Source organism: Crinia signifera, chromosome 12 (assembly GCF_055691185.1).
Source record: "Crinia signifera chromosome 12, ASM5569118v1, whole genome shotgun sequence".
Lineage (NCBI taxonomy): Eukaryota > Metazoa > Chordata > Amphibia > Anura > Myobatrachidae > Crinia > Crinia signifera.
Genome location: NC_139228.1, coordinates 27,611,464 through 27,625,993, shown reverse-complemented (window position 1 = coordinate 27,625,993; position 14,530 = coordinate 27,611,464). Strand labels below are relative to the sequence as shown.

At 46.0% G+C, this 14,530-nt stretch overlaps 1 protein-coding gene across 7 annotated transcripts in view; it reads right to left on the bottom strand.

Moving 5' to 3' along the window:
• Positions 1-8,594: 8,594 nt before the first annotated feature.
• Positions 8,595-14,530, bottom strand: part of ZC3H6 (zinc finger CCCH-type containing 6) — a 39,036-nt gene continuing 33,100 nt past the window's right edge. For all 7 annotated transcript variants that reach the window (XM_083167340.1, XM_083167338.1, XM_083167339.1 and 4 more), the window contains 4 exons: positions 14,314-14,381; positions 12,227-12,585; positions 11,327-11,422; positions 8,595-10,984 (listed from right to left, as the gene is read on the bottom strand). In XM_083167340.1, the coding sequence (XP_083023466.1) occupies positions 9,483-10,984; positions 11,327-11,422; positions 12,227-12,585; positions 14,314-14,381 (2,025 nt within the window). In that variant the 3' untranslated portion in view covers positions 8,595-9,482. The remainder of the gene's footprint in view (positions 10,985-11,326; positions 11,423-12,226; positions 12,586-14,313; positions 14,382-14,530) is intronic.

Below are 14,530 nucleotides of genomic sequence, written 5' to 3'. Positions count from 1 at the left end.
TGGCCCGGATAGAACTAGAGCTGGCTGGAGCACTGACGGCCACATCACCGGTCCGTGTTGCCAAGCTTCGCACCACTTTGGTTAAGGCCTCTCTATCCTGATGCTGTTGCCTGCAAAGTTCATCCATTGCCACCTGCTGCTCTCTCCTATTTTCCTCAATGGCCACCTGTTGCAGCCTGGTGGCCTCCTGCTGAGCTGCTGTGGCCTCCCGCTGTACCGCTGTAGCTTGCAGCAAGGCTTTAAGCAGTTCCTCCATGTTGACAGATTTTTCAGGTGGCTTTGTAGCTGCTTTCACCCAGGACATATATAAAATCCTCAGGCAATTCTCAGCTACTTCACAATGGGCTGTATCTGCATAAACCACTGTTTTCTGCAGGGCTCACACAGCTGCGGCTCTCACTTATGCACAGAACGGAGTGCTCGCATTCTCCACCAAGTTGTAACACTGCAGGGGAATTTGGATGCCTTTTCCTGGGGTAGAAGGCAGCCAACAGCAGCTGAGTAATCACACCAGTCCAGTCTTTGTGGTACAACTGGCCGCAACCAGTTTTATTGCAGCAGAAAACAAAATAAACATAAAATAAAATACCTTGCCTGTCCGGCACTAACTATACACAGGGGGCTCCTAACTGTCACTAAAGAAAAATACAAAGTTTCCCAGTCAACACTGGGTGGCTCACTTGTAAAAGGCAGGTTTGCTTCTCACACAGAGGGGGAGATTCTCTAAGAATCTCCGCCCCCCTTCGCATTTATAATTATCGCATATGTTCTAACATATGCGATAATTATAGCAAAGGACAGCTCTTGCGTTAAGAGCTGTCCTTTGCGGTGAGAGTCGCCGGGTCCCAGCAGGTCCCGGCCGCTCCCCCCTCCCTCACACACCCGGCGCTGCTGCTGCTGCGCCGGGCTCTCCTCCTCCCTGCACCCGGAAGAGGATCAGTGCAGGGAGGAGGTCACAGGTCCGGGCAGCACTGCGCTGTGCTGCCCGGACACAGGTGAGGGGGCGATGCAGGGTAGCGGGGGTCCGTGCGGGGCGGCGGGGGGTCATTGCGGGGCAGCGGAGGGAGGCGGTAGAAGCCCATTGGCTTCTATGGGGCATCGCCAGATTTTTCTGGCGATGCCCCCCGCCGCGTTAACCCGGCGGGGGATGCTTAGAGCATCCCAAAATGCGGTAAAAACCCCGATAACTGGGTTTTTACCGCATTTCTTATTTAGAGAATCTCCCCCAGAAACTCTGCAATCTCCCAGGCAATCCTCTAACACTGTTCACTCTGGCAGCCTTTTTACAGCTTGCTTGCTGATTAGCCCTCTGTGAGGCAAAACACCTGTTTCTAAAAGGTTTAAGACAAGAACCTGGGACAAATATACCTGCCCTCAAACACTACTCCAGTGTTCTTGTCACAATATATATATATATATATATATATATACCGTATTTATCGGCGTATAACACGCACTTTTTTCCCCCTGAAAACAGGGGGAAAAGATGGCTGCGTGTTATACGCCGATATGCGTGCTATACGGCGGTAAATTGCGGTAAATACACCCGACGGTACCTGTATTATATAATAGGTGCGCGCCAGTGGTGTCCAGGTGTGCACCACTGGCGCAGCACCTCTACCCCATACCTCCGATCAGCTCCAGCCCAGTCCCCCTGTCCTCCGGCGATCGGAGCTTCCCCGATCACCCCGGCGCGCCTGTCACTTTACAGTGACGTCGGTGGCAGGCTCGGGTAATGTCGGCCAGGCTCGGGGGGACTCGGAAGCGCTCAGGCACCCGAGTCCTCCCGAGCCGCGAACATCCCCCAGCCTGCCGCCGACGTCACTGCTAAATGTGACAGGCGGCTAGGAAGGGGGAGAGAGGCAGCAGGGAAGCTCCGGCGTACTAACGCCGGAGCGGAGGCGAGGGGGGGGCGGGCTGCTTCTAACCTTCTGTGGTGGGTTTTGCTGGGGCAGGATAAACCTGCCCTGGTAGGTTTGTCCTGCCCCAGGAAAACCCACCACCCAAGGGGTTAAAGCTCCTCCCTGCACAGTGACTCCTTCCTCCCTGGCTACAGCAGCGTCATCAGCCTTCCCAAGCGCTGGCTGTAGCCTGGAGGAGGAGAAGGATAACTGTGCTGCCCTGCAAGTAAAATCCAGTACGGTATTTAAATTAATGCTGTATGCTAATAAACAGTGTAATAACACTGTAATAAACCTGGGGGCTGGGGGGGCGGGGGGGGGGGGAAATGATGAGTGAATTTCTCTGGCTTCTGCTTTATCTGAGTTATTCTTATTTTTTTCCTGGAATTTCCCTCTTAAAATGAAGGTGCGTGTTATACGCCTGTGCGTGTTATACGCCGATAAATACGGTATATATATATATATATATATATATATATATATATATATATATATATATATTCAGAACTACTGTCAGTAATTAGCGCTCAACCTTTTTCGCTCTTTTTGGTACTTGTGAGTTATCCGGGCTGCCGATTTCTAAATCGGGTCGGATCGGGCACATCGCATCGCATCGCATGCGACCATCGGATGCGATGCGATGCGATGACCCGATTTTTCCATAGGAATCAATGTAAAAATGGACTGAGTCCATTTTAACATGGAATTCAATGGGAAAAAGGGGTCCTTTTCATACCCCTACTATCCAAGTGGGCATGGAGTTGGATATAAACCTGAGCCCGAAGCGTGGCGAGCGTAGCGAGCCCCGCGAGGGGACACAGAATACCGTCCGCTCGCCACGCTTCGGGCTCGGTGGCTCGCTACGCTCGCCACAGGTTTATATCCAACTCCATGCCCACTTGGATAGTAGGGGTATGAAAAGGACCCCTTTTTCCCATTGAATTCCATGTTAAAATGGACTCAGTCCATTTTAACATTGATTCCTATGGAAAAATCGGGTCAAAGCATCCGATGATCGCATGCGATGCGATGCGATATCGCATCGCATCGCATCTGATTGTATGCCTTAACTTAAGGCATACAATCAAAAAATCGGCAGCCCAGATAACTCACAAGTACCCTCTTTTTTTTCAAAGGCTGTTGGTGGCCTGGGAGCCGCTGGAGAGTCCGTCTGGCCTAGGAGCCAGGAGGGTACATTGGCCTGGTAGCCACAGGAGAGTCTGTCTGGCCTGAAAGACAGAAGAGTACGTTGGCCTGGGAGCCAATGGAGGGCACTGTCGGTCAGGGAACTGTGGATGGTTGTAGAGTCCACCCGGGAGTCGATGACGGCAGAGTCCACCTGGGAGTCGATGATGGCAGAGTCCACCTGGGAGTCGATGACTGTATCGGTCTAGGAACTGATGGTCCTGTGCTGCACTTGGGAAGCTGACTATAAGCTGGATGCTGGAGCTAATATAACAGCAGCTATAGCAGGCAGAATTAAGCAGGCAAGGTGCTAGTAACAACAGCATCAGGAGCAGGATGAGGTTCACTGTAGCAGGTAATCAACAGCCTTTGAGTCAGTCTGTGTTGACTAGGGAGTCAAAGATGTAATGGCCCTTTAAGAGCCAGTAGCAAACTGCTGAAGTGTAGATGGTTAGCAGCTTGGAAGGTAACCTGATAGATGGAGAGTACTAGGGAGCCTTAATGACAGCAGGAGGCAGCAGCAGATTGCACAGGAACTCTGGACAGGAACCTGGAGCCTTAGAATGCTGACGTCTGGAGGAACACAGGAATCAAACTAGTTGTTCAAGGTCCTGATCTGTTCTCAAGTGAATCCTCATATCTCCCTAGGTAGCTGGGGATTAACTACTGGCCGCAGCAGCAATTAGATCACAACCAGGAAGTGGGATTAATTGAATATACCTAGATCCTGTGACCAGTGCTGAAGTCATGGAGCCTCACAGGTGATTAATCAAGGAATGCAGAGCAGCTGCAGCAGCAGCATGGACACAGACAAGCCTGGAAACCAGAAAACAAACGTTAACAAAGCCAGGTTTGTGACACATGTGACTCAGTAGCATACCTCCCAACATTAGAAAATGAGAGAGGGACACTTATCCGCGGTGAAAGGGGTGTGGCTTAATCCATCCATGGGCGTGGCTTGTAACCCACTGGGCGTGTCTTGACACAACCCAGTGGGCGGTCTAATGTAGTGTGCAACATGCTGACATCAGCATTGAATATACACCTATAACTACATATAACTATATGGTGATTATACAGGGCACATTATGTATGATATATATATATATATGTGTATATATATATATATATATATATATATATATATAAATAAATACATTTATTTATATATCTATATATAGATATATCTAAAATATTCAGCTGACATAAATACATGATTTATTTATCTTACTCGTAGCAGAGCTCAGCTGCAGTAACTATTAAATAGCCAGCCCCAGCTTACAGAGTCACAGTCAGTGCAGCCAGCCAGCCCATGATCCTCGTGCCAGAGGCGTGGCTGGGCGGCACGCCAGCATCGCGCGTCATAGGGGGCAGGGACAAGTCAAACTATTGGCTGCCGGGATGTACTGTTTGCCCCTAGTAGCAGCTACAATAGCTGCTAGGGGGCGAAGAGTGTAAAACTCTGCAGCCCAGGGGTGTCTTCAATACATAGTGCGCACATGCGCACAGATCTCTCCTCCGTGCCCCTGCCCCAGGGAGCGCGGCGGAGATCAGCGAGTGGGGCGGCTATGCGATACAGCGTACACAGCGTCAAGCATGCAGTGATACAGCCCGCAGTGTCCCGCGGGCGGGGGAGGTTGCTGCGGGAGGTATACAGTGATTATCTCCCGTGGCAACCTCCGCCGCCTGCGGGACACTGCCGGGTGTGGGTGGGACAGCGGGACAGTCCCTGATAATCGGGACTGTCCCGCTAAAATCAGGAATGTTCGGAGGTATGCAGTAGTGCAGATAAGCCAGATATAGAAAGCAGAAAGTGAGTCCGTCGGCAGACACACCCCCTAACCCCAGCCTGGAAAAAGGTAAAGGATATTCTCAACCATACAAAAAAACCTAAGACTTATTCACTGACTCACCATACAAACGGGAGTCTATATACAAATATCCCCTGGTAACACAAAAACAGTGTTAGTCTACGTCTGTTATCCCCCACCCCGCACCCTTCCCCTCATTGTGGTAAGTGTACCAATACTAGGCACATTAGTATGAAGTATTAAACATTTTAGTCTGTTTTATACAAATTTATTTTAATATATTCGGTACTTATTTAGTTTCACGGCGGCAGCATGGCCGGCCGCTACTTCCGAGTTCGGCACTCGGCAACCTTTCTAAAATAAAGTCCATGCCAACGTGAATAGTTCATAACCCCACTATCCACCTTGGCATGGAGTTGATTTTAGATAGTGTGGCGAGTGTAGCGAGCCACTGATCCCGTAGCGTGGGCGAGCGAAGCGAGCCCCGCAAGGGGACACAGACGCTGCTGCGACTGAGACGCTGCCGCTGTGAAACTAAACAAGTACCCTATATTCTATCTAATTTGCATGTATATTTGATTATATGAATTTTGTCATTACTTCTGTAATAAATTCACAAATAAAGCACTTTTTTATTGACTATTACCACATTGTAAGTGATTATTAGATTGCTATCCGGAGCCTGGTGCTCAGTCACATATTAATACTTACCCAAAGTGAGTTTGAGCGCAGGGTGACACCGCAAGGTGTAAATTGCTCACCAAAAGAATGAGGAGATGCTGATGGCACTGCAGATGGAACCGGAAATTACGTGGTTCATCTCCTCAGCAACGGGAGGCTTCTTCCACCATTACAATTATTATTTTCAAGTACCCCCAACCGGTCTGCAGCATACCCCAGGTTGGGCACCAGCGATCTACAGAATCAAGCGTTAAAATCCCAGACTTCCAATTACGGAAAATGTCAAGGTCCACTGTAAAGAAGAACGGGAATGTGGGAACAAAGACACAAAGGGGGGGAAATGCTAGATTTGGACCAGGTCATCAAAAGACAAGAAAATTCCCCAATAGCAATAGGAGAGAGAGTGCAGTTAACATTAATTTGTATTAGCCTGGACCGGAAGCATGTCATCAGTATATAAAGTGCTAATGTATCCAGAATAGTGCCTGCCTGCAGTCACAGATATTGGCAGCATAGCAGTGGGATAATCCCAGACCGCTATTCAGTCAATAGTAATAATAATTAATAAACAATTATACAACGGGATCAACTTGCTAAACTATACGATAGAACATGAGAGATGTTTACTGTTCAAGAAACTCAATCAGTAAATTCTATCAAATTTGGGGGTGCCGTTATTTTTCAAAATACTATAAAAGGGGTGCTATCACATTAATGAGTTATAGGGTATTTGAGCACTGTATAAATCTTAAGATAAACCCATAATTCATAAACCACATGGTTAAAAATTGGTAAATGTCCTAATTCACAGGTAAAAATAGCGAACGCTGCACTCAGCGTTTAGATCACAATCGTTAATATATGTTTACACGTAATACAAAAATTATTTTCTTTTTTGGCACTAAATGGACCAAGAATTTTGATTCCCATTATTGGGATAGAATGAATAGGCGAATCATATGGTCACTACACTTTGAACTATTTTAATGTTTCAATTGGCACAACTTTTGGAAAGCACGAGCGATACTTCATTCCTCGACAATGTGTGGTACAAATTGTTGTATAATTTGTTTCTAACACTTGAGAACTTCTTCATTAATGGACAACATTTAGTTAAACAAATGGTCGAGTGATCAGAAATGAGCTTTTACACATCTTGTTATATACTTCGGCCCAAAAAGATAATGCCCTATAGGAGGATCGGTAGATCATGTTAGATTGTGGCATTGATGGACGGTTGCTACGTTGTTTTGTAATAGCATGTTTTGTAAGTATATTTTATTTTTTGTACTGTGTATATGTATGTTTGTTTCTGAGGGGGGAAATTTCAATAAATTTAAATAATATAAATTATATTATATATATATATATAAATAAAATTCATTATATATATATATATAAATAAAATTCATTATAATAGCTCTCATATTGATAGAAAGCCTATGTTGTATACGTCCTATGTGGACGCCAGCATTTTATTTAAATTCCTGGTGTCAATGACCTTGAAAAGATGCTCCCTTTAAGCAACTTGATCATATATAATTAAAAACAGCCACAAGATGGCGATGCACACTCAAGTTTGGAAGATTTCCTAGCAGGTTCCGATGCCATTGCAGTTACCATTTCTGTGGCTCCGGTATCAATGTCTACAGCCTCTCACAAACGTCTGCATTCATCATGAACAGACACCATGGGTCAGTGTGTAACAGAAACGCCTATAGCCAGTACAAAGCAACTGAGGGTGCAAATAATCACAACAGTGCTCTACAGAACCTGAGGGTCGGTTCATGCAAACAGCGACTCGACAGTCGTTGATGCCAGCACTCGTTCCCAGTTGTATAATGATTATATCAGGGGTGGCCAAACCGGTCCTCCAGATCTATACCAACAGGTCATGTTTTCCAGATTACCTAACTGGTGCACCGGCCATATTTTCAAACATGTGCTGCATTTATTCCTAACCAACACATTCTACAGATACACAGGTGGCCTGGAAAACATGAATTGTAGATCTTGAGGACCGGTATGGGCACCCCTGAACTATATGAACAATTGTCTTCACCTTCCAACAATGGCTTCTTTTATTTTGACAGACACAGAGAATAATCCCCCTCAGTGAGCTGTAGTCAAGAGGTTGACAATAACAATGTCTATAGCTATTATCAGAGGAGGCTCCAGAGGAGAAGCTGCAGCGTAGTTTAAAATCAAAATAGGTGAGGCCCAATAACTGCCATTCCATACTGACTCACTGGCAGTTGGTGCGGCTCCACTTTTTGAAATATGGACTGTGCTGCAGTCCAACCTCTGGAGCCTCTACTGGCTATTACGATTCCCCCAGAGACAGAATGGTGACATCACTGGCACTTTATAGAGCATAATAATATGTGTAAGACAGGCACCAACAAAGGAGGGTGAGGCGAGTCCTCTCTGCATGCAAATTATTTGTGCCGTTCAATTCAAAACTGCCAGTGTTGTGTTGGTCTGTGCCATTGCTCAAACACAAGGTTTACTGTGGTTGCAAGCAGGGATAATCTATGGAACAGATCAGCTGGCTTGTGACTCTCCAGACGTCACTAGTTGGAGAGCCAAACCTGTCATACAGATATGTCCTCATTCATCCTTGTTGCAGTCAATGCATCTTAAATCGCAATTCAATGTGACTAAGAAGCACCATGAGACAGTGCTAATTAATGTGATAAGGCACTTGTATATCTGTGTACGACTGAGTCTCAGTCTGTACATAAAGTGCTACAATGTAATAGCCAATTTTTTTTTTTTTTTAAAACAAGTGTCTCCGTATAGAGACTCGCGGCGTAATGTAATACCACCCAAGGTTGGCGGTGCGGGATGCTCGCCAAACTCAGATTTTTTATTTTTTTTAAAAGGGGCAATCACTTACAATGCATGGTTCTGCCTTGTAGGTGATTGCCCCTTTAAAAGAAATTGTCCGAATTTACCATCTTTCAGACAGAAAAGCAACATTTTGCATGCAAAAGTTAATCCAAGCGCATACCAGTAATAGTATAACATATATTTCCAATAGTAGTTTTACAAGCAAGAGTAAACCATCAAAAACATAAACCTGTGCACTTAAACAGATTAATATCACTTGCTTAAATACTTAGTTAAAATTGTATAAACAATCAATAAGAGGAATTGAAAATACACCAAAAAAAATAAAAAATTGAAATACATACTTGCCATGCAAAATACATAAACACAATTCCCTAAGCTACACACGTAATATTATAACTGCTTCAAAAGGAAATTAAAAAACAAACCCACTTTAGACATCGCCTGACCTCAGTATCCCAAGGTCACCGGACTGTCCCATTATCCTCTCTATTAACAGTTATATAATAAAATTGTTTAAAACACAATTTCACCTATACATAAATGAACGTGGTTATACGTACGATTTCAATTTATTGACGGCAATAAAATATTATATAGTCTGAAACGGAGAAGAACTGCATTTCGTCTGAGCTTGATGGCCTATACAATTGTGTAAGTCTGCGTTTCCGCGTTAGCGCGGATGATTTACATTGTATTGCTAGATAGCGTACAGATTATACACATGTGCCAAAACAAAGTGTCCATGAGCTTATGCAAGAGTCATTTTCACATTATGTTATATATACAACGAAAGTGCTTTACTATAATCTACTATCACATGAGAGAATAAGAAAACAGAAAGTAAAAGGACACGATACCACAGGAATGGCAGTCTAGTCTGCACTGAAAAGACTGGGCTCGCCCATAGAGGTGTGGGTCATAATTTACAAATAAATAGGAAAGAGCAGGGAGAAGCCAGTTACGAACCAGAGAGGGCACGGGAGTAGGAGTAGAGGGAGGGTTCGGAAGCTATTTACAAAAGGTCTCCTCTGAAAGAGCAAGGGTAATGCTAACAAAATGGAGAAGCGGTGGGGTCAAAGGTTTTGAAAACATCTTTCAGAGTCTTATCATCTACATCCACCGCAACGGTAGTGTCTGGTGTTTGGCTGGCAGGGCCTGCTGGTTTGATCTGCCTTTGTTCACTGTACTGAGGCCTTATGAGTCCGGACAAGACTTGGATGGGCAGGTTATGGACTGCCGGTGCAGTGCTTGGCTGTGCTACTGCAGGTTTACTCGATGCTTCCGAGTTGTCGTCTGGACAGTCCGGTTTGTCCTCACTATCCTCTTGACTTGGTGTATTTTTGGCTAAGATCCCATCTCCGGTGGAAACCGCGGGTTGCTGAACATGGTCTGTTGCTGCAGACTCATTTTTGGACAGCTTACCGAGACTGGCAATCTTTTTCTGCTGGTTCTCACTTTCTCCTGCCCCGATGGAGGGCGGGTCTGGAGAGGGGGGAACACTGTCACGTGGATTGTATAAACTGATGTTTTTCAGTATAGATGTTGGAGTCCCCAACCTACTAGTAGTAGGGGATACTTTGGAAGCGTAAGTTGAAAGTACATCTTGAGCAGGTTTGACAGAAGTTGGAGACAATCCCATCGCTGATCTTGCTGCCAAGCGGGGGTCTACCTTATGCAAGACGGCCTCTTTCATGGCTGTTGGCTGGCTGTCCGAGCTGGGAGACCTGTGAAGTCTGGACTGAAGACTTTTCTGCAGCCGAGGATCACTCAGTTTGTTGATGACCACGTCGGTGTGATCGGCAAAGGCGCCTTTGACTGTAATACTCGCTTGTTTCGCTTTTGCTTCCAGTCTTGGATCTAGCTTTTCTAACCGTGGGTCAGGGGTGGACTGGAGCAGCGCACTGACCAGGCCCCTGGACTTATTAAGCCTCTGGTCGGCAATAAGCGGCGGTAACGGCAAATTAATGGATGAAACTGGGTCGGGCTTAGGAGGTGGGACTGGGAGTAGATCCTCGGGTGCCCAGACAATGAGTTTGGCAAAGTTCGGCTTGGACAATAGAATATCCATTTTTATATGACTGAACTGTCTCAGCTTACACCGAGGGTCTTTTAGCTTTACTCCCGCTGATGTCTCTAACGGTATCAAAGCAGCTTTGTCTCTTAGCTCCCGCTCGGCATCTTCATCGTCCTCGTCTGTCGCTTTCTGCTTAACACTGGACCCAAACTGAGCACCGTGGCTGGCAACGAGGCTGGCAGCGGGGGTTTCGTTCGGTTTCATCTTTCTAGGGTCGCGTACGGCTCTTGGGTTCATGGTGGTACTTTCAGGCTGCTGTCCAGGACTAAGTCCCTGGGCAGACCTTACTCGGGGGTCAAATGTCTGTGCTGCAACCAGTCTGTCTTTTGTCAGCTTGGGGTCAAAATTCGGAGTGGCCGGCGGTTGTTCTATGGAGTTACTCATGGCCAATTTTGTTTGGTTTCTCAGCTTTTTTAGGATTGAGCCAACGCCACTGTCATCCTCCTCCTCGCTGCTGTACCAGTTTGCAAAGTCATCTGAAATAAAATACAATGAGTAAGTGAAATCTACTACCTGATTATCCCAATATCCACAATAACCCATTTTTAGTCGAAATATAGCCATGTGACCACCACTGATAATCCAGATCCTTTAGTTCCAGCACTGTGCCGGATTACCCGTTTTACCGGATTATCGATGGTGTCATCTGCATGCACAGGAGCCCCCCACAGTGCAACCCGCGCAGTCTGATTACCTCACCCCCCTGCTCATTCAAAAAGCTAGAAGCTACCAATACTTACTGTAGCGATTGAGTTACAAAAAATGAGCGCACTCCCAGTTTATAGGACTAGGATCATACGGGTACATTGTATACATACCCTCCTCCCTGCTAACTGATCTTTGTGGTGGGAGATTGTCGCTTTCTGCGCCATCCATTTTTTTCCCGATTCTCGCAAACAAAACTTTATGCATAGCTGAAAGTCAGAAAAATAGAACACGCATTCAAAATTGCAGGTATAATTAACATGTTCATAGACAACTCTGTGGATGTTTAGTGCTTGTACCATTTATGAAAACTAACGCAGACAGAGTACAGCACGGTTCTGAATTGCCGACGGTCACTTTGAACGTTTTAGAACGCAGCTATAGATGTGTCCTCATTCTGCGTTGCCTACGCACGAACACGCGTGTCTCGGCAAAGCCCTGCTAGGCTGCATATGCTCACACCTGTGGTTTTCCTATGCAAATCATACGCCTGCCATGAGGACACCTAGTGTTCTTTCTTACACCTGCCAACTTTGAAATCCCATGCAGTTCATCTTCCCTGCCTGGGGTGTCGCTGTCTGCTATGGTGTTTCTAGCACAGGTCTGGTTTGCATATCAGTGCTGATATACAGACCACACTGTGCTAGAAGCACTAGAGCAGACAGCGACACCCCAGGCAGGGAACAGGAACTGCATGGGTTTTCAAAGTTGGCGGGTGCTAGAATAAATACTAGGACACCTATATAGTTCTATATCTTGAGCACTAGTGGACCGAGAAAAAAAAATTGTGTAAACTCATGTCGACTTTCTACTGTCGACCTAATGCCTGTCCGCCTATTAGCAACGTCGACTTATTTCAGATGTCGACTTAAGCCCTGGTCGTCGCAATGCAGGTCGACCTAGTGACAGTATCCCCTACCCATTATGTGGCGGTGGACTGTAGGTCAATTGCAGAACCTAGAACGCAGGTAATGGAGACCAAACACAGGAAGGATAACGCATAAGGAACTCACATTCAGCCATGCTGGATGGCGGCACATGATGGACAGCCTGCTGAGAGTAGTAGTTGTCATAGAACCCAGGTGCGCTTTGGGCAGACTGGTAGTTGTTTTGCTGCTGCGTGGCATGCGGCTTCTCATCTGCTCGGTGGAACGGCGGCCCTGGTGCGCTGGCACCCTCACGTTGGTAGTCTGGCCCGTGACCTTTCACTGCAGATGGACTGAATGGGGCAATCATGCCCGGATTGCCATACAGCGGCACGGGTTGTGGCGGCGGCGTCAGGGGCCCAGTTTCAGGCAACGGCTCCGAGTTGTACATCGACGGGCGATTTACTGGGAACGGCGGCCCATATTGCTGGTTGTAAAACTTCCCTCTACAGCAAAAGGTGACAAATGAATCAGTTTATACAGCACGATTTAATGCTGGATGTTACCAACATGGAATAAACTACAATTGTGGCGTAAAAGAAGAAAAATGATAAATTTACCGGTACTTGTGGGCTCGGTGGGCTCGGTGGCTCGCTACGCTATTTAAAATCAACTCCATGCCAACATGGATAGTGGAGGTATGAACTATCCATGTTGGCATGGAGTTAAGTTACTTTATTGGACATATTTCGTGGAGAGCGTACACCCGGAAGTAGCACGGCGCCATGCTGGCGCCGTGAAACTACACAAGTACCATTTTTCCATTGTCTTAAGTTGCGTACACATTACACAACACCGTGCACATGACGCAATGTTGTTCACGATTTCCCGTAAACTGACGAGAACTTCCTGACAAACGATAAAGTGCAAACACACTAAGCGATTTTACAAACGATATCTTTAGTGGCCACATATCAGTAGTATACCGGTCATTGGCGATATCTTCAAATTGAAGACGGTAAAAAACAAAAACGACGCACGGGAATGCACATTGTTAACAATACAATGTGTGCACATTGGACCATACACAGCGGCCCTCCAGATGTTGTGAAACTACAAATCCCAGCATGCCTTGCCACAGTTTTAACACTCCCTTATAGCAAAACTGTGGCAAGGCATGCTGGGATTTGTAGTTTCACAACATCTGAAGGGCCGCAGTTTGAGGACCCATGCTTATTGTGTAGGCAGCTTAAGTGACAACATTTCCCTCATTATTACATTACAGATCACCTGTAATAATTCTGTGCTTTTCTCCACCTGGAGATACCACCACCATTAACTTATTCCTGGGGTAGCCAACTCCAGTCCTCGAGAGCTACCAACAGTTAATGTTTTCCAGGTCTCCTCACAGAATCACAAGTGAAGTAATTAGCTCCACCTGTGGATCTTTTACAATGTGTTGTGAGTAATGACTGCACCTGTGCAGCAGCTAGGTTGTCTGGAAAACATAAACTGCTGGTAGCTCTCGAGGACTGGAGTTGGCTACCACTGACTTAGTCAATAATTTAAGGTTGGTGCTTTTACTACAGTTAATGCATGACGTAGCCAACAGGTCAACACTGATAATGTCGCCAGTCAGTGTGCCGATAGTCTCAGGATGTTGACATCATCAAGTGAAATTCCCAGGATGTGGACATTAGGGTTAGACTGCAGAGGGAGGTTTGGGTTAGGGATCGGGGAGAAATACTCACTAGAATACCAGAGGATCAGAGGTTTGACCAAGAAGTAACAGTCACATGACCGCCAGGGCCCGTATTGCCGCTGAATCTGTCAGGAGCAGGTAAGTGACTGCTGACTGTTAGCCTCTCATTATATAGGATGTTTATTTGGGGGAAAGTGATATAGTTACAGAAGTGTGGATGGCCTTCTTCCATATATTACACTATGGACAATAATGCTTCTAGTGCCAGAGAAAGCCTTGGGTTTATACTACATACGTGATCCAAGCGGAATATCAGCAGTGGCCCAATGGTAAATAGGTGTGATGCTCGGTGTAATAACACCCAACGCTCATATTTCGCTACATGAGCACAGTAAGTAAATGACGTGTCTGCCTTTCAGTATATGGGTTTAGTGAGTAGGAAACCAGCGCACAAAGTTCTGATGTTTTCCGACAAGGAATTAAAGGAATAAGAAAGATATTTGTCAGGGGTCTCCTGCTGCCAGGTACTTACCCTTGTTGTGGCATCTCCTCTGGCTCCTCTTCTTCCTCTTGTTGCATCTCTTCCTCGGTGTTTAATATCTAGGCAGAATACATGAACTTTACTTTATAAATCATACAACTTACAATTGTGACAAATTTTGACTTGCTGTAGTTTTAGCCATTGCCAGGGCTTTACCTGACATGGACGCATCTGATGCAACCAATCTGAAACAATTACTGGGCTCCTG